The 21,176-nt window shown below is 35.7% G+C and overlaps 2 protein-coding genes across 4 annotated transcripts; one reads left to right on the top strand and one right to left on the bottom strand.

Moving 5' to 3' along the window:
• The first annotated feature begins 4,066 nt into the window (after positions 1 to 4,066).
• Positions 4,067 to 10,787, top strand: LOC112529793. Its single transcript, XM_025141200.1, has 5 exons — positions 4,067 to 4,393; positions 8,528 to 8,658; positions 8,972 to 9,094; positions 9,629 to 9,756; positions 10,252 to 10,787. The coding sequence occupies exons 1-5, from the start codon at positions 4,177 to 4,179 to the stop codon at positions 10,568 to 10,570; spliced, it is 918 nt and encodes a 305-aa protein (XP_024996968.1). The 5' UTR covers positions 4,067 to 4,176; the 3' UTR covers positions 10,571 to 10,787.
• Positions 10,788 to 11,446: 659 nt separating this feature from the next.
• On the bottom strand, positions 11,447 to 19,170 carry LOC112529425. 3 transcript variants are annotated; one of them, XM_025140703.1, is made up of 12 exons: positions 18,084 to 19,170; positions 17,771 to 17,973; positions 17,234 to 17,289; positions 16,990 to 17,112; positions 16,307 to 16,355; positions 16,175 to 16,227; positions 14,669 to 15,288; positions 14,002 to 14,045; positions 13,734 to 13,782; positions 12,766 to 12,817; positions 12,063 to 12,191; positions 11,447 to 11,959 (listed from the first exon to the last, which is right to left on the bottom strand). In XM_025140703.1, exons 2-12 carry the CDS (start codon positions 17,960 to 17,962, stop codon positions 11,836 to 11,838), a joined length of 1,491 nt encoding a protein of 496 aa, XP_024996471.1. In that variant the 5' UTR covers positions 17,963 to 17,973; positions 18,084 to 19,170; the 3' UTR covers positions 11,447 to 11,835. The 3 variants fall into 3 exon arrangements, with proteins under 3 accessions (XP_024996471.1, XP_024996472.1, XP_024996470.1); XM_025140704.1 differs by having other exon boundaries at positions 14,675 to 15,288; positions 17,771 to 17,985; XM_025140702.1 differs by having other exon boundaries at positions 17,771 to 17,985.
• Positions 19,171 to 21,176: the final 2,006 nt, after the last annotated feature.

The raw sequence follows: 21,176 nt of genomic DNA on the forward strand, positions 1-21,176 counted from the left end.
TTGCTGAAGGTTCTTTGGTGTGAGTGTTGTCTTCTTGAAGTATTGTTGTTTCTGAAAGATTTACAAAGCAAGTGCTTCAGCGATCACTGAACATACTCAGTGAAGATCGCTGGAACTGAAAATACAGAAACACAAATACAACGTGAAAGAGAAAAGGGATTATCATCAAATCACTGAAAGAGAGGATCAACAAAAAGGAATACTAAAATACTGAATACATAACTAATGTCGTACCTTTCTCAAACTTTTCAATATCAACTATGTTTTCTTCAACTGCAATTTGCTGACTAGGGCCTTTTAGCCAATCTTGTGTACATATCAGGGCTTCTACCATTTTAGGAGATAGAGAACTCCTAAAATTATATAAGACCCGGCCACTAGTACTAAAAGTAGACTCAGATGCCACAGTTGAAATTGGAACAGCAAGCACATCTCTAGCCAATTTTGAAAGAATAGGAAACCTTTCACTATTAACCTTCCACTATCTTAAAATATCAAAATCGTTTGTCTCATCTATGGTCGACTCACTTAGATAAAGTTCAAGTTCACTCTTTTTGTTGAGTGAAGCCCCACTTTCCATCTTTTGTTTCTTAACTTGGCTCTTTAATATAGATTGTACCCTTCCAACGGGAACATTCTCACACTTAGTGGGTGGAGGAGGCATCATAGTGGTAGAAGGTTCGGAATATGTTGACACATACTCTTGAAACAACATATTCAATTTAGACTTTACCTTTTCAAAACATGACTTACCTTGATCCTCACCATACATTTGATTGAGCTGGACTTGCATGTACTCAACCTTGTCTCTGGGGTCCAATATATTGTCAAAAAATATGATGAAGTTCACCTTATCTGGATCACCCCAATATTTACTGAACTTCTCTTTCATTTATCACCCATTTCCTGTTCATAAATCAAAAACAAAAAGTTAGTAAACAACCAAATATAAGTAAATAGTAAAAATAATATTAAAGGAAGATAAACATACCTCTTCAACTTTCAACGTAGATTGTAACATATCGGCAATAATGCAACTCAAATCTGAAATCTCGTTTAAGAAAGAATTTGAGGTGACATAAAGTGAGCCAGAAATTCTAATTGTCATCTCATAAAATGTCTTCAAAAATATGACCAAGCTGTCAACAGATAACCAATCAAGATATGAAGGCACCGAATCACCTAAATCCAAATGTAACGCGTTGTCACTACTCTCATACGTTTCAAAAACTTGTCTGTAACCTATTGCGGTTCGAAGCATCATATAGGTGGAGTTCCATCTAGTTGGAACGTCAAGACATAAAGAACTTTTCTCTTCCACTTCAAGCAATTCTGCAAGTTCTCTAAACTTATTCAACCTTCATGAAGAACCCCTCACCCACCTAATGTAATCCCTAATCTTCTTAACTGATGAATCTACTAATTTCAATCCATCTTGTACAACCAAATTAAGAATATGAGCAATGCGTCTCATATGTATGTACTCTGCCCTAGTAGAAGAACCACCCCAATTCACCACCTTCTTCTTTATGAACCCAACGACAATGTCATTGTTAGATGCATTATCAACTGTGATGGTGAAAATATTTTTCACACCCCAATCAAGCAAACAACTCTCTATGGTCTTAGCTATACTTTCCCCTTTATGTGAATGTATAGGCACAAATGAGATGATCTTTTTATTTAATTTACACTCATCATCAATAAAATGTGCAGTGACACACATATAATTGATTATTTGAACAGATATTCATGTATCAGTGGTCAAACTAATTTGATGCATACTTGACTTAAACAATTTCTTAAGATTGGTTTTCTCTTCAAAGTAAATACTGAATATATCCCTATTAACTGTCCGTCTAGAAGGGATCTTAAATCTAGGGCATACAGTCTTAACAAACTGTTTAAAACCTCTCCCTTCAACAAACCTAAATGGAAGTTCATCCATTATAATCATTTTCGCTAATATCTTTCAAACAACCTCTTGGTTAAAAACCCAAGAGGTCAAAGCACCATCACTATTCTCAGATTTTGCAGATTGAAATGCAAGAATTGACTGCTTTGTTTCCTTAGCATGTGGATTCTTTAAACAAGCTTTCATGTGGTTATTTAAAGAGGAAGTACCATGCTTTTTAGCCTCAGCTGCAATACTTTTGAACAATATAAGCACTTACCTTTAATGACTAGCCCATCCTCGTTTAAAATCTTCTCAAAATGGTCCCATACTTGAGATTTGGATTCTAACGTTTTCCTTCTCCTTGTACTTTTTGGAACAGATTGACTTACGATAGGATTAGATTGTAAAGGAGGAGCTTGATGACTGTTACTTACGGACTGAGACGTGCTAATTTTTTCCATCTACAGTTCTAAATATCGGTATGCTAGAAGAATTTGATGAATAAAAAGTAAAAACCCTCCCAAGTCCCAATCTTGTGCAAAGGTGCAGATTGAAAACGGTAAGCATAGCTGTTGTGTATAAATCAATATCTAGTTGCATAAAGCAGTATACGAATTTGATGATCTTATTTCATATCAATTATTATTAAACAAAACAAGGGTTATCATGTAATATGCATCATTGGCTTCTGAAATTTTATAGTTTTCGGTAGACTAGCATACCAGAATCGTTTGTTGTATCAAGTTCGTTTTTGTAAACTATTCAGAGTTGATCATCCATTTAAAGAGTTAAACCATGATTAGCAAACTAGTATTTAGCTAGGACATATGGAATGGAGGGTTATTTAGCTAAACGACCTCCTGACAAAATAACAAGAAAATCAAGTCGAGCCTTTATCATATTGCAACAACTATACCTAAGTTTATAAACTTGTATACAGCTGGTTCTAAATATCCCATCTGCCCAATTTCCCATTATAAAGCTGCAATTGAGAAAGATCTAGGCTTTGCATCAAGATAGTGGCCACGCATCAAACTAACTAAACCATCAAATGCATCCAATTTTCCATATCAAATAGATATGAAACAGTGTTGCCATAATCATGTGATCTACATACCAGTTAAACATAATTATGATTCTATGAATGGTGACTTACCTTATACAATCACGACATAGTATTTACAAATGTGAATGGAAGAAGTTCCTTTTTACATTTAGAGCAATTAACAATTGAAACCATTAAGGAGAGTTTCTTTTTTACATTTAGAGCAATTAACAATATGGGGGATAAGAGTAGGAGAAGGACCTTACTGTTAACGCCCAACAGTCAATCGTCGTCACTCGTCAACGCCCAACAGTCAATCGTCGATAGAGGGCTGTGCAGCCGGTCAGAGTCGGACAGCAGTAGTCGGCGGTCAGTCTCTGTACTCTATAGTTTACTAGTTCGGGTATGGTATGGCCGTATTCTCTTCTCTTCTCTTCTCACGTCAATTTTGACCCTAAACCCTAACATAAGTCGCCTCAATTTAACAATTTTGACCTAATCTAACACAAGTCGCGTCCTGGGCCGTTCTTAATATTTTGTCTAGTTCGGGTTTCAGGCGGGTTCGGGGGGTGGGTGGTGAGACCCTACCCGATCCGCCATACCCAAGTTATATTTTGGATTCGGATATCGGGTGGTTTCGGGGTTTTTTCTGTCAGTTCGAGTTGGGTTTCATCGGGCGGGTAAGTCGGGTAATTCGGGTTGGGCGGGTTTTGCACTCCCTACTTACATATATCCAATAAATTATCAAAAATACTTCAAACACAAATTGATAGTAGTTTTTTTTTTTGTTAACCATGGATGTCCGGACCAACTTGCACGCACCTCGACTAATTCCAAGAGCCTTGGAGGATAACCAGGAAAATCCTAAGTGCTCTTGCGGGACTCGATAAATTGACCTCTAGAAAGGATTCTCAAAGGCTCAAACCTTAGATTCATGTATTACCAGTTAAGCTAACCCTACAAAGTTTACTGTTCAAATCCGGTTCATAATCCTATTAGGAGGACTGTTTATGGTTTTGATCATAAAAGAGGGACCATATATGTAAAACATAAAAGTCCACAATGGACAGCGATGGCGCATTCACGGGGTTCTTTGAATGGCGACTTTGCTAGATTGTCTATCAGAGGCTTCGTCGGTTTTCTTCATTTTAGAAACAATATATCGTCATTTTCCGATCACCGGAAAGATTTTCTGGTGATCGGACTCACCGCCAGGCCGTCGGTTCGATAAGCCATGAATTCACCGGAGCGAATAATGGAGTCAACCAACAACAACGAAGATGAGGGGAAGAGGGGTTCTTTTGTGTACCTATTGCTCCGATGCTGTTTTGTCTCTATATGTTTTTTAGCTTTGGTTGCCTTTACGCTTGTGGCTTTAGCAGTGATCGTCAGCAACCTCTCGATTTCGTATCCAATCTCTGTCCCTTGCCAGTGCAAAATAGTATCCAGCAGTAAGTTTTTTTCTTGATTGCTATCAGTGTTTTGCTATTAAGAAATGAAGAAAGGTTAAATTTTAGGGTTTAAAATGAACCGATGAATTGAATTCATGCAATTTGAGGAGAGCTGCATAGAGATTATAGTGCAAATCTGATTACCTAATTTCTGTTAAATAGTTCATTGTTTGTTCAGAACAATTGAAAATTTCACAGATGGTGTCTATTTGTTTGCCGAAATGTGTTTGTTAAGTACTACATCGATTATACAAACAGTAGCACTTTCACTTTTGCTGTCAGATGGGTCAAAATCTTGAATTTGAAGTTTCACATGTTTCAATTTTTGATCATTGGTTGTAGTTTCTAATTTAACATAATCTCCTGGTTTCGGCAAAATCTAAATATGGTTATATCAAGTTCGGATTCCAGAATAACTCATTATGGCCACAGAACTTAAAACACATCTGAATTTGTTGCACCTGATGGAGTATCGGTATTAGCTTCATTGGCTAGAGGTTTCCTGCTTTTATGTTGGTTCTTATCCATTGTTGTTTCTCGTATGTGGAAAGCCATGGTGCTAACTATTCACATGTCACACATGGCTTTAACGACTATATCTTGTTATACATTATGAGTTATGATCTAAAGTTAAAAAGAACCAAATGCAACATTTATGATGTTCTCTTTCTCTTTCTCTGTCTCTCTCTCTTTTCTTCATTTTTAATTTCGAGCAATTTTTTTGTGGAACTCAAACCAAATATATTAGCCGAAATAATTTGGGCCTGTTAGAAGACTTTGATTGGAAGTTTGGAACTGATCAACTGAGAATGAGATCAGGTTCTTGAATTTAGTTAAAGAGCTTGATGTGGACATGCCACTTGAACACAACGAACCAAACCATCATATGGAGTTCTTGAATTCAATAGGTTTCTGGATGTAGCTAGCAGTTCATGAACCTGTAAATTTAAAGGAGTATTAACTTTTCAACTTTTCCCCAAGGAGGTGGTAAGTTTTTGAATGTTAACCAGGGATTCAAGAGATTTAAATTGAAGAAGGTGGTACAGAAGCAAGTTTTTACATTTCCAAACTGACATGGGATTTATACAACACAACAAATGACATGTGGGGTGTTTTCAGAGAAAAACAAGGTGGAACCATGCATTTAGCTACGTGGGTTTCAAAGAGTAAACACTCATATGACTTCCTCAATGACACCTTATTCAACTTGACACCGCACCTCGCCGGTGATCTTTTTCCATCTCCGTTACAGCTGTTTCAGGCCATGTCATTCCATATTATCAGTCCATTAGCACTAGACTCGAATTATCATCATGTCACATGACCTTTCCTGATCGACTTATTGTACCCTCTCTCCTCTGCTAGTTAAGCTAGTCATCAAATTTTTTAACAACCAAATCTCCTGCTTGGTTATTCAATTTAGGTGGTTTGGCTTGTACAACTCAATTGTAGACACAGTTTGGCGATAAATGGGACTCAACTAGTTGACTGACTCATGTTTATCTTGAATTCTCCTAATCATTCAATAAAAGTTGGAAGTTATAGTTAGAGCCATTCTTCTAAGTGTAGATTGAGTTTGATCAAGAGTTATCATTTATGAGTTGGAAGATGGTTTGAGTATTGGGTTTAATCTGGAGTAGATAATTATCCAACACTTCTTCTGATTCATATTCACAGAAAATTGTTTACTTGATATACCGAAGGTTCTTCCATTTCATTCAGACAGGCTTGGGAATACTTAAAGATCTTTGGATATCTGATGCACATGCGCATGTAAGGCTAACAAATCTATTTGGACTTGACACTTCCCCAGCATGTCTAGGAACCTCTCGAGTAAGATTTTCCATGTTCATTGCCGCCATAGGATCTATTCGGTTCAAGTGTTTACTGCCGAGGCAAATACTTCCCGTCTTCGGAAAGTGGGGTGTGATAGTGGACCAACGGAAAAACGTAGTCACGGACTGTGGTATAATGCACCCAAAAAGGGAAGAGCTCCTTCTCAATCCCATTCGTACCATGTCTACTTCTTTACTATGGATCATGTCTTCGGAGGCTAATGTCGGTGAATTTGGTTAATATGACATAGATCGGAGAATGGTTAATCTAAAATTGATTGAGACACCCTCAACTTCCACTTGTCAATATAGGGTTCAAATTGACTGTCGAAGTGAATCCAAGCAATCTGAAGGCAGCTGTTTTCGCAGAAATTACATTGTGAATCTGATTGCCTACTTTCAACTAGATTATGTAGTCAAAACATGGGTCTGATAGTTAGGATAAAGTGTCTCTGTCTGTGTTATATATATATATATATGTGTGTGTGTGTGTAAGTATGTAATTTTTTGTACTATCTCAGCTTTAGTCTTCTAGAAATGAGGTCTTTGACCTATGTGTTCAAATCGATCACTTTGGAATTTAAAGTTGACATCTTCCATGTATTTTCATTTGTTATAGTTTTTAGTTTGACATAACCTTCTTGTTTACTTCAAAATTTTAATAAGGTTAGTATCAAGTTTGGATTCTATAAAAACTTGTATAATCACAAATGTGAAAGCGTGTCCCTGATTTTCGAATTGGGGAGTATCTTTATTTGCTTGACGTGGTGTAGTTAGTGGTTTTATACTCCTCTTTTTATTAAATAACCTTTCTTGTTTCGAGTATGTGGAAGTCCATGATGTTACTTATTATATATCCATTGGGTTTTGGGCTTTAGATATTTGGATTTTTGAAGATCATTTGAGTGGTTATTCCTTATAAATTCTACATCCACATAACGTTTTTCCTTCTTGTAGTTTTTGAGTTTCTTTGTGCATACGAATCTTTACCAACTGAAACAGTAAAAGTAGCTAGGTCAGTTACCCTTTTGGAAGAATAACAAATTAACCACAGTAGATAAGAGCATCGTGAACCAGGAGTGTTTCAAAATCCAGTGGTGTCAAAAGGAATTTTGTGTAGGATGCATTATTATAAAGTAAGAAGATAGCTACAGATGTTTACATTGGTCTGTTTGTTGAGTGCGGAACATTTTATATATCAAGCACGGGCCTAGCACAGAGTTTAAGTTGAAACTGACCCAACGAAGATGACATAAGGTTCTCCAAATTGTTTCAAGTTGCCTGCTAATGCTATGAACATACCTTTCAACAAACATACGCTCAATAGAGATCTGGAATTCATCAGATTCTGAACATAACTACTATTCAAGAAACAGTAAATTGGGAGAGGAGTAACTTTTTTACTTCTTCCGGAAGGATATGGTAGGTTTATAAGTTATAGGAGAGAAACAACTTTTCATGTTTTCGGAAACCAATACTGGATTCATTGCAATTGATGGCATACCACGCATGTGTAGTATTTACAGAGGAAGATAAGGCACAATGGAGTAATTTAGCTATGGGGGATTTTGAAGAACTCTATATAGCATTAACTGAATTGGAATTACTCCCTATCAGCAAATTCTATGTTACTACCTTCAGTCGGTGTTCTCTTATTTTACATCTCAAAATACTTGTAAGCAATATGAAAAATGAAAAATGTATATACTGATATTTAGGGAGGATCCTAAAAGGTTAGAGATCTTCCACCCCAAGTTCCTGAACTTTATTTCAAAGGAAACGTAGCGGTGTTACTCACAGGGGCTTGAATGCTATAACAGAAATTCATATACTCTCCCTTCCGTGTCACACCTTATTTTGTTTCCTACTTTCTGTTGATTGTGATTACAGTAAATAAACACTGAATTTTTTGTTTTGCTCTGGTATAGGGAGTTCACTCAGGTGTAAGCATAGTAGTGGAAACTTGACCCCATTTCATAGATATTGGCCTAACTGCTCAGAGACTCAGAGTAGGCTTTGATTGCCTGCTTGTCTGCCACTTTGACTTGTTTAGCAACATATTCTCTGTTCTCTCTCATTTATAAGAACAGGGTAGTACATGGATGCTAGTTTATTTCTGGATTGTACTATTTTGGGAAGTCTTTATGCTTCGTGACTATCTGTTAGGTTTTACACCAATAGGCTATAATCCTTGTTTGAAATATAAACAAAGATGATGAACATTGCATGTCGTGTTAATACTTTTCATAAGCTCATTTAATATGTGTAGGATTTATGACAAATCTTAGATTTTTTGCAGGTGTAGATATTAGGTCAGCCAAAGTCTGCGAACTTGGATTGCTAAATTATAAAGCGAAGCATGTGTTTTACCCATCTGAGAAGAAAAAATTCCGATGTCGCTACGATTATTATTGGGCTTCTGTATTTGAGGTCATTTTCTACTTCAGGCTCTTTCACATAATTGCACTATATTATTAAAAACTATGGAGTTCACTTGCTGTCACAGCTTACAAAAAACATGTTTTATAAACATAGATTTTATCTAATTCAAAAGCAATATATTATTGTAAGTTATCAAATAAATAGCTTGATTTGATTCCTAAGATCTGCAACTTTTCGCTCACATCAAGTGATGTTATCATCTTTTTTCTGGTATTGCCAAATGTCATGATTGCACTTCTCTTGAGAATCCATGAAGACTGATGAACTGTCTTTTATATATATATATATTGGTCCACCCCAGGTAGAATATACAGACCATTCTGGTCATCCTCATATAGCATTTGCAGAAGCTCCAAATGAGGCCCTCCCACCTGATTGCAGACCCACATTTAATGCTGCATGGATGGCCAAAGATAGATTCAAGGTATTCCTGGTGACTTATGCTCTCACATGATGTGTGAACTTTGAAGTTCTTTCAGTTATAAGTTTATCCAAAATGTTATGATATGCTAGAAGCTGATGTCATTTCTTCTATTTCATAGACACCAAGGGCTCGTTTGGTTTGACGGAATGTTTTGAGGGATTTGGATTTCGTGGAAGGATTTGAATTCTTTGGTGTGTTTGGTTTGTAGGATTTGGAATGGAATTGAATTCCATTCTTTAAAAATAATGAGTAAAACAAATTATAAAAATAATTATATTACCTTTTTATTAATCGATTATTACAAAACAAGTGTTCTTAACATATTTTAAAACATTATACAAACAATCCTATGAAATCCCTCAAATTACCAACTATCCTCATGGGATATTTAAATCCGATGTTTGTGGGATTTCAGTGAAATCCTGGATTCCAAATCCAAGCATTCCTTCAAACCAAACATAGGACTGAAATGGAATTCAATTCCAAATCCTATCAAAACGGGACTTAATAATATTTTTATCTCACTTTTGGCAGGTGAATGAGACTTATGATTGCTGGTATACATTAGGAATTTCCAAACTGAACTTATATTATGATGAGATTTTTAATTGCCAAGCTGACCACCCATCTATGACGGAGATGCTTAAGCGCTATCTTATCCTGTGAGTTAATCATATACTTGAGTATTATTTCATACAATATTTTTTATGTGATATTTATTTGAAATTTCTACCCTTCTGCACCAATTTTGTCTAATAGATTCAAGGTATTGTTGCTCTAATACATTACCATTCCATTGTTGCTTCATTTAAATGAATTATACTAGAAATGCTTATCCTAAATTAATATGTAGGCTAGTAATGAGAAACCATCAAAATTACAGTGAGGTTGAATCTATATTACATGGCCTGGGATTGTGTGTACTGAGCCTTTATTATTAATTTAATGAGCTCCTATTTTGCTATGAGCCTTTGTATGTATGATTTGCCATTTAAGATTTTAATATTTGGTACCATCTATGCGATAGCGAACATAAACTTGTGGGTCCCACTCAAGAAACGAAAATGAGACCCAGAAAATATGTAACGAAGAATGAAGGAAACAGGTATAAAGCAAACAAACACTTAACATCCTATTTTTCTTTTTCAATTTTGTAGGTCAACAGAGATGATAATGTCGTGGTTTTATCCAATGGGTGGTCGAGGGCGAAAAAGGTATATAAGAAAGGAAACCATAGCCGGAGCCGTTACTGGTTTCTTGACTTCCTTGCTCACCATTGCCTTGGGCAGAATTCTATATCTACTCAAAACTCATATTGTTGGCATGTGTTGGGTAAGGATGCAACCCCTGACTATCTATTTAGTCCGTCTAAAACGAGCCTGTTTTCTTGTAGCATATTTTTCTTTTGTGAGTTGGTTAGCAATTCAGTATTGGGGAAAGCTCGGTCTCCTGGACATCTTTGGTGCTCATACATAGATGAGATAATATATGCAGCACTTGGTTTTTGTAGAAGTGCTAGTTCTTCACAAAAGTTGTAGTGTCAAATAAGAGTACAATGCCTGAATCAAGTATCGGATGTACAGAAAATAGAACCAACGCCTCAAGAAGGTTGTTTGAAAGAAAAGCGCGTTTGAGTTCACCCATCAAGAGACCCTTCTAATGCATCACTCTGTATGTAGGTATCCTTTTATAACTTAATGTAGCATTGCTTTAAACTGAATAAGTTTACATTGTTATTAGGGCTTGTTAACCTACTGCTGACCAACCACCTATCCTGCCAGCATTATTATTTCATTTACCGGGTCAGCACAAGATGGTCAAGGTATTCTATCATTAAGCACTTGCTACAAAACACTTGGTAAGCATTTTGTGGTCAGCACTTACCTGGTTGACGCTTAGGGGTTGTTTACTTGCGGCTTAATTAGGCTTATTGGTCTATCTGGCTTATTCGCACAGCTCATTTTGGTTGTTTACTAACGGCTTATTCGCACAGATATAACAAAAATGACACCCCTACCCCTTATTTAAAGCACCGCCTCATTCCCATATGAGACACCCCATCTTCGGTCTCTATGATTTTTTCTTTTGATGTTCAAATAATTAATATTGGAGGGTAAATCAGTCATTTATGTTATTCAAACTGTTGATTCATATAAAAAAAGTAAAGAACAACACCCATTTATCCATACAAGACTTAATAAAAAATTTGGTAAACAGTTACCCAATTTGTGTTGGTAAATGACCCCTTAGCTTCACTTTAAAGTATGGTTGATTACAATATAACTTCACAATTTGACATCCACGTCATTAGTGGCTACTTGATCTATCGCTTACCAGTCAAAATGGATATAAAACAGGAAAAATTAAACGTTCACTACATTAATAGAGAAAATAATCATTGTTACACTAAATACGAACTAAAACAAAACTTGTTACATTTTGATGCATTTAACCCTTAATATGGCTTCAATTTCTGTTACAATCCATGCCATATACATATATGATTCATTGATACATGTAAAACAACTGTCATATACATCATTCTTTTTTAGCACATCATTTGGTCATTTTTGATCCCCTTAGTTTGCAATTGAACATCTTTACTGCATAGCTAGAAGCTTGGTGTTCTAAGGAGTAAACCGAAATCTGCGTATTTTAGTTTCTGCTGTAATTCTAATCATGTCAAAGAAAACTTTATCGATTTCCGGGGGAATACCGAAAGCTGGAAAAGCAAAGATTGATCACATGTTATCTTGTTGAGATAAGATCCTCTCGATCTCTTCTAAAAGACGCTCCTTTTCATCTCCCATATCCTCATTCTGTTTCTGTAGCTCTTCAATCTGCTTAGTCTGTTCAGAATCCTTTCTGAAATGTAGTATTATATAACTTGTTATGAAGTGCCACTCATAGGATTGTATGTGCTTCATTCAATGTGTACACGATTACGTAGAGTAATGTGTATTTATACCTGTTCATGAAAGCCAAGTTAAGTTTTAGTGACCGCACTTCCTTCTCAAGATTCTCACACCGCTTCAAAATAGACTGCATGTCTGATGAAGTTGTGGGTGTTTGAGTTCTTTCCTTTGCTTCTGCCATTCTACATCACCAAAAAGCATCCATGAGAACGGAAACCTGATTTGCTGACGGGGTATTCAGGAAAATGACTTTCTGATAAATTTAAGATCGCTTCTGCCTAACAGAAGAATGACTCTGCCTAACACATGAGTGCTTTAAAATCTTATAAAAGGTCATGCATTTAAAAAAATATGTCAAAAGATTATTCTTCTTAATAACCTCTCGGGTCCATTGGTTAAATGATCTTCTGACATGTTTCTTTTAAATCCATGATATCTGACATCTGACAGGTTTTTATGCATTCTTGTATATAGAAATAGTATACAAATTCTTGTATATGGCGGTGAAAGGTCATGGATTTAAAAGAACTTGTTCGAAGGTCAGTTAACCAATAGACCCTCCTATACTTGTAAAAGAAACCTTTCATCAACCAATGTGCATATATTGCACTATTTGACCTGGGCAATCCCGATATAGAAACAAGAGGTGTCAAATCTTTTGCATACGGAAACTTTTTGTTGCTAAAGGTGATCGAAAAGGAAAATCTGTAAGCAAGATGGGATGCTTCCGAAAGGTGCAGAGATGATGGTACATACTTTCGTGATCTTTCCACCCTGCGTTTCTTTGTGGGATCTCCTCTCTCTGCACCTTAGTTAACAAAATCACAGGATATCGCACTTCTTAAGTAGAAATAAAAATAAGAATGTTGAAGAATAAAAACGGAAATGAATTACAAAAAAACCAAACCAAATAGGTTTGGTAAATCCAATGAAGAGATAGGGTCTATAGAGGGTAAAATGCATGCATATCTATCTTTACCTCAAGAGGTAGAGAAGTTGTTTCTACAGAACCTCCGACTTGCAGACCAATAGATAAAACAAGCAAGTAATACATGTGTAAATGCAGTATCTGACTATCTGGTAAAGGCTCATTCTATTGCATCAACACAGACATAATTTATGGTTTCCAATTTCATTTATTTACGATGATGACACAAGATGGTAGAAATGTATAAATTGTTGTGTATACTAAAACCATCACCATCAAATAATTTGTATGGAAACACAAGTAGTAATAGCTTTAGAACTTGATGAAAGGGAAATGTTGTGGTTGAATAAGACACCTCAAAAAGATATTGTTGTGATATTGGAAGGGAACATAACATAATAATTAACTGGATAGTCTTTTGGGGTGCATTTGGTACATGAGACTGGATAAGACAAGACAAAATTCATTGTCTCATATTTGATGTGACATGAAACAACACAAAAACTTACTGTTCCACGTTTGACACGACATGAGATATGGATTGTGTGGGATAAAAAAGAAGCTTCTTTTTGTTCCACCAAAAACAAGAACGAGTAATTGACCTACTTACAGATGTTAAAAAACTATTAAAGCCAAACCAAAAAACCAAATATATTTCGTTGGTGGTAAGATCTGGAGGATAAGATGTATGCACAGATCGTTCCTCTACCTCAAGAGGCAATTTCTGGAAAGACCCAGCTTGCAAAAAAGATTTGGAATGCAAAACTAGAAGCTCCAATTCCGAATTCAAGTTTACCTGAGGCAGCCGATGTCACTGATCCATGTCGACTTAAATTTCCTTTATTCTGCAAATATACAACCGACAAAAATTTCGCAGGTAAAACAATTTTCTTCTACCCGAATTTTGTGAAAGCATTATATATTATCCTATTCATCGTGAAAAAAGAAAGAACCCGCTTTAAAATCTGTTGGGAATTTAAAGACAAAAAATTGGCATTCGGGCTAGAAGTAGCCATTCTACAAGGAAAACATGTATATGTTGTGTGGTGCAAGTGAAGGCAAACCTTTTGATCTTCTTTAAGGTTGCCGTACACGCGCTCCCTGATATCTGTAATGTAAAAGAGAATAAATATGTTCAGTCATTTCTATCGAATTTAAATGAGATGCTTAATTGCTTAACCAAAAGGGCAAATTGCATGAAAATGCAACGTACCTTGGTTTGATTCCTATTCTGTGTAACATACTTTTAAAGTCTTCATTTTGGTATACCTCAGATGCGACATCTCAAACATTAAGGGACCTAATTTACATATGAGAATGCATGAAAATACAACATACTTTGGTTTGATTCCTATTTTCTTTAACGTAATCTGGTCTATGTGCTTACCAAAATGAAAGTTTTAAAAGTACGTTACACAAAATAGGAATAAGGCCAAAGTACATGTAATTTTCCCCTTAACTAAATTAGCACTAGTCATTTTAATTTCCAGATCACTGCTTATTAGAGTTGGGTTCTTGTGGAACCGTCTAAAGACACAAAAACACAATGTAACTTCACAGCAAAAACACTTCACAATGTTTTTGTTATTTTTGCTATGAAAGGTTCGGTGTTTTTTGGTACCTTAACAGCAGTGTTTTTTGCTGTGAAAGTTCAATGTAATTTTAGGGTCTCACGAAAATAGGCTTGTCTCACATGACATGATCCCAAGTTCGGCTTATTACGTGCGTTACCTGCACCTTTAGCTACACAGCCATTTTCTGTACTTTTTGCATTTCCAACTTGCTTCCGGGGACTCTCACAAACACTCGGTGATTGACCTGAGTTACTGGGACCATCCGATACATCAAAACCAGTTGAGATTACAGGTGCAGCAGCAGAAGATTCACTTTGTGAAGGTTCTTGAGATGCAATATTCATCTGGATCAGATTTGTGGGGGCCATAAAACATGCCAGGTCAGCATACTCGGGATCCTTGATGCCAGCAGTTGTTAAATCTTGGAACGTTCCTCCCTGTGCCTCGTGCATATGGATTTCACGAACTTGATTCATATGTGAATAAGCAAAGACTTCTTGACCACCGTGATATCCAAAAGAACTATCCTCAATTGCTTCTTTGTCAACATGGTTGCCAAGCTTCTTGCGTTCTAACGTACCCTTTAGCATGCTCACAACCGAAGAAACCTTATCAATGGGACCCACTTTTGGGGCGCTAAAAGTAGACGACGATGAATCCTCCTTGAATTCATTGACGAAATCTTGTTTCAATTGGTTGATTCGAAGCGCAGATGCATTATGCATTGCTTCTATACCGATTGCTGTCTGTGAGTTCTGCATTGCAACATACTTCCTCCTGCAAACAGTGTATATCCATACTGTATTATAAAGTATTTAAGTAAAAGTCTCGTAAAACAACTTATTAAACAATAGATATTACTTGGTAGTTGGTAATGTATAACAAGCTTACAAGTAATTATTGCATACGTACAATTTTTTTAAACTCTGTAAAACTAACTGATAAACATGTTCAGATACAGCACAATCACTGAGCCCTACTAATGAATAGACTACGGGGTTATTTGTTTACCTCTTAATAGTTTCATCAAGAGGCAACCTCTGAATCATTTAGAGGTGAATCTTATTTGCCAAAAAAAATGTCTGCCTTTTAATGGTTCTAAAACCCTATGAATGATTTTATATCCTGGAACTCCCTTAACCATTAAGATCCCTAATTTCATTGTACACAATAACCAAACAATTATATTTCATTTTGCACTATATCGTTAGAGCCTCTTAATCATTCTGACCACCTAATCATTCTGCACCAAACCATTCAGCAATTGCCAAACAGCCCCTACATCATCATTATCTTTATCCACAAAAAATACACCAATCAAACTAAAATAAGTTACATTTTTATTGTTAAATCAAAAATATTTAAATTATAATGAAATTTTGAATTAAACAACTTATACCAAGAAAACGAGAATTTTATAATATTTAATTTGATACCAATATCAATATATTTTCTTTCGGATGTTTTTACCATGTAGGCATGTTCAACCCATCACTTGTGAATTCTTTTTATTTACACACAAATTATGGATTTTCGTTTTTAATAAAAAAATTGCATTAATTTTCTGTTCTCGATTTACAGTAAAATATTCTATCACGTTGCATTACGTGGGTAAACAGCTATTTAATACGTAAATCGTAGAAAATTGTCCGAGCCTTAATACCTTAATTCAGATGATCTACTTCTTGTCATTGGCTGAGAACTATTAAACCATGCCTGCATGAAAACTGAGACATGAGATCTCCCAAAACCCCTTGATTGATGTTTGTACATAATTTAAATACAAGCAAAAAACCTTAGCCAAGAATAAGTTGCTATCCTGCAACCCCTTTTCTGCCAAATTCCTGATGACATTTCCAAAATTAAATCAATATCCGGTGTATAGTTCAAGATATAAATATCGATGGCTGTCATTTGAACGATAAATAGTCTTAGAATGATGTAATTGCTGCAAGTCAAAAGCCAATTCTTTAAATCTATGTGGTGAGCTTAGATGCTGTAGAAACTAGAGGCGAAACGAGCAATAATCATAGCATACAATGTGACTATGATTTGCCTTGTATAAAAGCTTACGATAAATTGCGTACCACTAGTTGTGTACCCATGCGTTTGCAGCAGGATGTAAGATTTGATGGAAAATTAATGCAAGTTTTCATTAAAAAAGCCGAAATTTATGTTGAACAAAACATAAACTAGTAGTGGTGGTTGAAAATGTGTTTATCAGTTTGTCATTAGTTAGTTTTATGGAGTTCCATGAATTTTAATGAACTTGTATGCATGAAGTAATTAATAAGAGAGATCTATTAATCAATAGTAATGAATGCGTTAAGAGTTGTTTTTAAGACTTTGAGCAAAGTACTTTATAATATAGTATAGATTAGACCTTAATTACCTGACTGAATGTTCATTCATCCCACATGAGGATTCACCAACAGCCAAAGTACTTTATAATATAGTATAAATTAAGACCTTAATTACCTGACTGAATGTTCATTCATCCCACATGAGGATTCACCAACAGCCAAAGTACTTTGGGGTGTTAGGTTCTCACTACTTCTCTTTGTTGGATGCAGATCCCCATTAGCTTGATCAGTTAGCATCCTGCATTGCATAGGGGCAGAGAAGTAATAAGAACGATAATTTATTAGAGAAAAATGTATCCGATATGACAGATTGGTGCTATTTAATCGATGAAATCATGAGATGGGGAGAATCAACTGACCTTGACAGTTGTCGAGGACGATTATGAACTAAGCCTGTTGAATTATGGCCTTGATTCTGGTAATCAAAATTGTATATGGTTTAGAAAACAAGAAAAGGATTAAAAGTAATGAAATTAAAAGTATACCAAAAAGACAAAGATGAGAATGAATCAACCCCTTAAAGTCATAGCCATAGCATCTAACCTTAACTGTTCTATGGATTTTGAATCATCAAGATTATGCATATAAGATCATGCTCGGTTGTTCTTGATTTTCTAACACTAATCCTCTTAAATATTAGCAAAAATTTATAAAATGATGAAAATTTATAATGACTGATATTAATCACTAATCAAGAACACATGAATCTGAAACCCATGATTATTGTAACATCCCCAAGATTTTGGGTATGTTACAAGTGAGTTCAAGTTGAGCGTTACCAATAACTTCCACCATGGTTTTAAGTTGATTTGGAGGTTATTGGGCCAACCTGTTGCTTTGCGTTACAACAATCATAGTAAATATGAACTCTATAAGATTAAAAAGAAGAAGATTACTTCTCCGGTGGTGAGCCAGCTTTTGAAGAGTTCCTCACTATCCGCACGGAAGTTACTAGAAAGATTCTTAAATCCCAGCATCTCCATGGTTGGTGCTGGTATTCCAACCGAACTTTCCATCATCGTTCTTATGAACATATCCTCACTAGTGTTTCTGTACAAGTCTGAATAAACTCTTCCCTCCATCTCCATACAACCCTTTCCTGTTTCACCTTCTGTTGATCATCGATCATAATCAAAAAACAACTAAACGATTCCAAAACATAGAAGCTGAAATAAATATAAAAGCTTTCCAAATTTCAGCAAAACTAACCGAGAGTCTATCCCAGCAAATCTTCAATTATTTATAACACAACATCTTAAACAACTAGCCGATATAAGCTTGGGCAGGACAGATTGTTCTGCATCTGTTCTCTTCTGCTGGCACTTGAATGACAAATACATAAAGCCATGGATGATCGCTAAACCATCGTCAAGGAAGATTTAATTAACCATCCACAAGTCAAACCCAATAATAACTAGGATTAGTAATTACAAAAATTCTACGTAATCAAAGTTATGCTACAGGATTTACGCGTATATTTCCGGTCAAGACAATCATCAAACACCTAGTGAGCACATTAAATAACCCAAATCATGGGACCAACGACCACGACTTCTCCCAAGATTCCTTCTATCGTATGTTTGTCTTTTCTATTGCAACTTCAAACTGCAGTCCATTATAATTAAAAAGATTAGAAAACAAAAAATATTAAATTTTTATAAATAAATTTTAGAACTTCATTACAAGTAACAAAACCAAGATCTATAGTAATTTTATAGAACGAGATAGAACACTTAAAACCCGGAATCTCAACCAAACCAAGACCCCCGTCATGAGTCTACCCATATGTTCAAAGCCCAATTGTAGAGAAAGCCTCGTAAACTCTCTAAAATTTCTTTACAATGGAGGAAAACCTCCGACCTCACATATAATTTCCAACACTTGAAACTGCAGTCCAATATACTGTCCAGAATATAGATTTAACTACAAGTCATAGAGAATCTTACACTAAATACAACCATAATCATAGATGTTTTTCAAACCAAATTATAGTTATAAGCTGATTTTCTTCACAGAACAAGTGTCACAAGCTTTCAGATAACAAGATCATGACCATGAACTGTTTTGATCAAGTTCTATGATGGTTTATGTCGATAACATGAATGATTCTGTCATCCCTCGTATAGAATTCTTACACTATACACAAGTATGAACATGCATGATGTACCAATGATTGATTCAATAAAAAAAAGGCAACTGGGAAAGATTGGAGATTAAAAAATGAGGAACATTAGGCACCGAAAAGGGAGAAATTTGTTGGGTCTAGTAAGAAGAGCATGATGATGATAGCCATGAAAAGGATGTGTACGATTGCCGATTAAAGACACTGTCTTTTTAAAATGGAGTTGTTTAAAGGGCGTTTTCAATTGGGGTTTTTTTATATAAAATCAACTTGTAATTAGGGTTTCTCAAGATTTCTTTGATCATCAAGGCGGCAAAAATTTTACACCCTCTACTTTGATTGATTTCTTGGTTACCCCCCTTGAATATGAAAATAGACAGACAACCCCCTTTTACCATCCAAAACATATATATATATATATACACACATTAAAATATAGCTTAAAAGTCTGATGCAAGTACTTTTATGTAATTAGTGTGGGGTGCATGTGGGTTTGGTTGCTGCCCATTGGTTAGGGTTTATATATTGCATAAAATGGAGATGGTTTTGTGATTTGATGTTTTTGGAATACTTGAGTTCGTAATAACCAATCATATAATCCAGATACTTGTCTTTTATTATTTAAGTATATAATATTTATATACAGTAATACTCATGTACACTTTTAATTTTAATAGGGTTTGAATTAGTGATGGCCAAAAACCGGATCCGGGCCGGGCTGGTCCCTACCGGGCCTAAAGAATCCCATAACCGGCCGTAACCAGTCCTTCTATAACCGGTCCCGGTTCCGATCAAAATACTCAAGACTGGTCACAGCAACCTATAACCGGTTATGCCAAGCCGGTCCCGGTCCCAACCGGTCCTATTCAAAAAAAAATGTTTTTTTTTGTTTTTCTTTTTTTTTTTTTAATTTTTTATGATATATATTTTTAATATGTTATTAATATATTTTTAATATGTTATTAAATTTGTTTTGTTATAAATACGTTTAAAAATACGTTTTATTATAATTAAAATTATATTGTTTTACAAAAAATTATTATTAAATTATTTGAAAATATATTTATTCATCAATCTTCATCGATATCTCATGTCGGATTAATTTGAAGAGTTCTGGTCTCTTGAATTCTTCTAATAGCCTCTTGGTCATCAATGTCGAGTTCCTCATCATTGTCATATTGTGAGTAAGTATCGTCGGTATCGGTAGTTGACGGCGTGTTTAGTCCCATGGAGATTTCATTTTCTTCCAGATTTTCTTTCACCGCTTCAATCTCCATCTCTAACGATGTCGTGTGTTGAATCCTATCAACGCTATCCAAATAATCTTTCAAGCATATGCAACACTCCACGGACTCCGGGCTTAGTCTTGTCCGACGTATCGAAATGATCGTGCCACTAAGAGAAAAAGCAGACTCCTAAGCTACGGTACTAGCTTGGATTGTTAGTACATCACGTGCAATGCACGCCAAAATCGGGAATTGAGGTTGTTTTTGTTTCCAAAAATCTAATAAATCGTTTTTTTCAAAATCTTCGACATCATTTGCGGGGCACCGTAAAGTTAGTATGCACATGCATATTTAGTTCACCCAAATCGTTATCATCTCGATTTTTTTTACTTGATTCATTTAAAACATCGTTCACTAAATTAGTCATCAACTTTTTACGACTTTGTCGATGACCACTAGAACTTGGGCAACTTGTTCGTTTGATGCTTGTTAACCGACCATTTTGTAAGACAAAGAGAGAAAGAAACGAGAATTGTGAAGTGGAAACGAGAAATTAATACGAGTTGAATTCACAAAATATAGCGAGAAATCGAGAATTGAGAACGTTTTTTGCGTTTTTGAAGAAGAGAGGAAGTTGATATGTTTACTTGGGAGTGAAATGCATATTTATAGTGAATTGATAGCAAAAACTTCCCAAAAAATGGCTAGAAATCGATCCTAACGGCTAGTTTGACTTGTTGACCGGGTCGGGCCGGGCCCATAACCGGTCTCGGTCGGTCTCGGTCCCAAAAACGCCAAAATCAGTAACCGGGTTGTAACCGGCGGTCCTACAACCGGTCCCGAATGGTCCCGGTTTCGGTCCTCCGACGGTCCCGGGCTAGGCCGGTTTGAACATCACTAGTTTGAACCATTAACCTTCCAGAAGACTAGGCTCTTTAGCTAACTCGGGTTCTG

The sequence above is a fragment of the Cynara cardunculus genome (assembly GCF_001531365.2).
Source record: "Cynara cardunculus var. scolymus isolate 2C chromosome LG 16, CcrdV1, whole genome shotgun sequence".
NCBI lineage: Eukaryota > Viridiplantae > Streptophyta > Magnoliopsida > Asterales > Asteraceae > Cynara > Cynara cardunculus.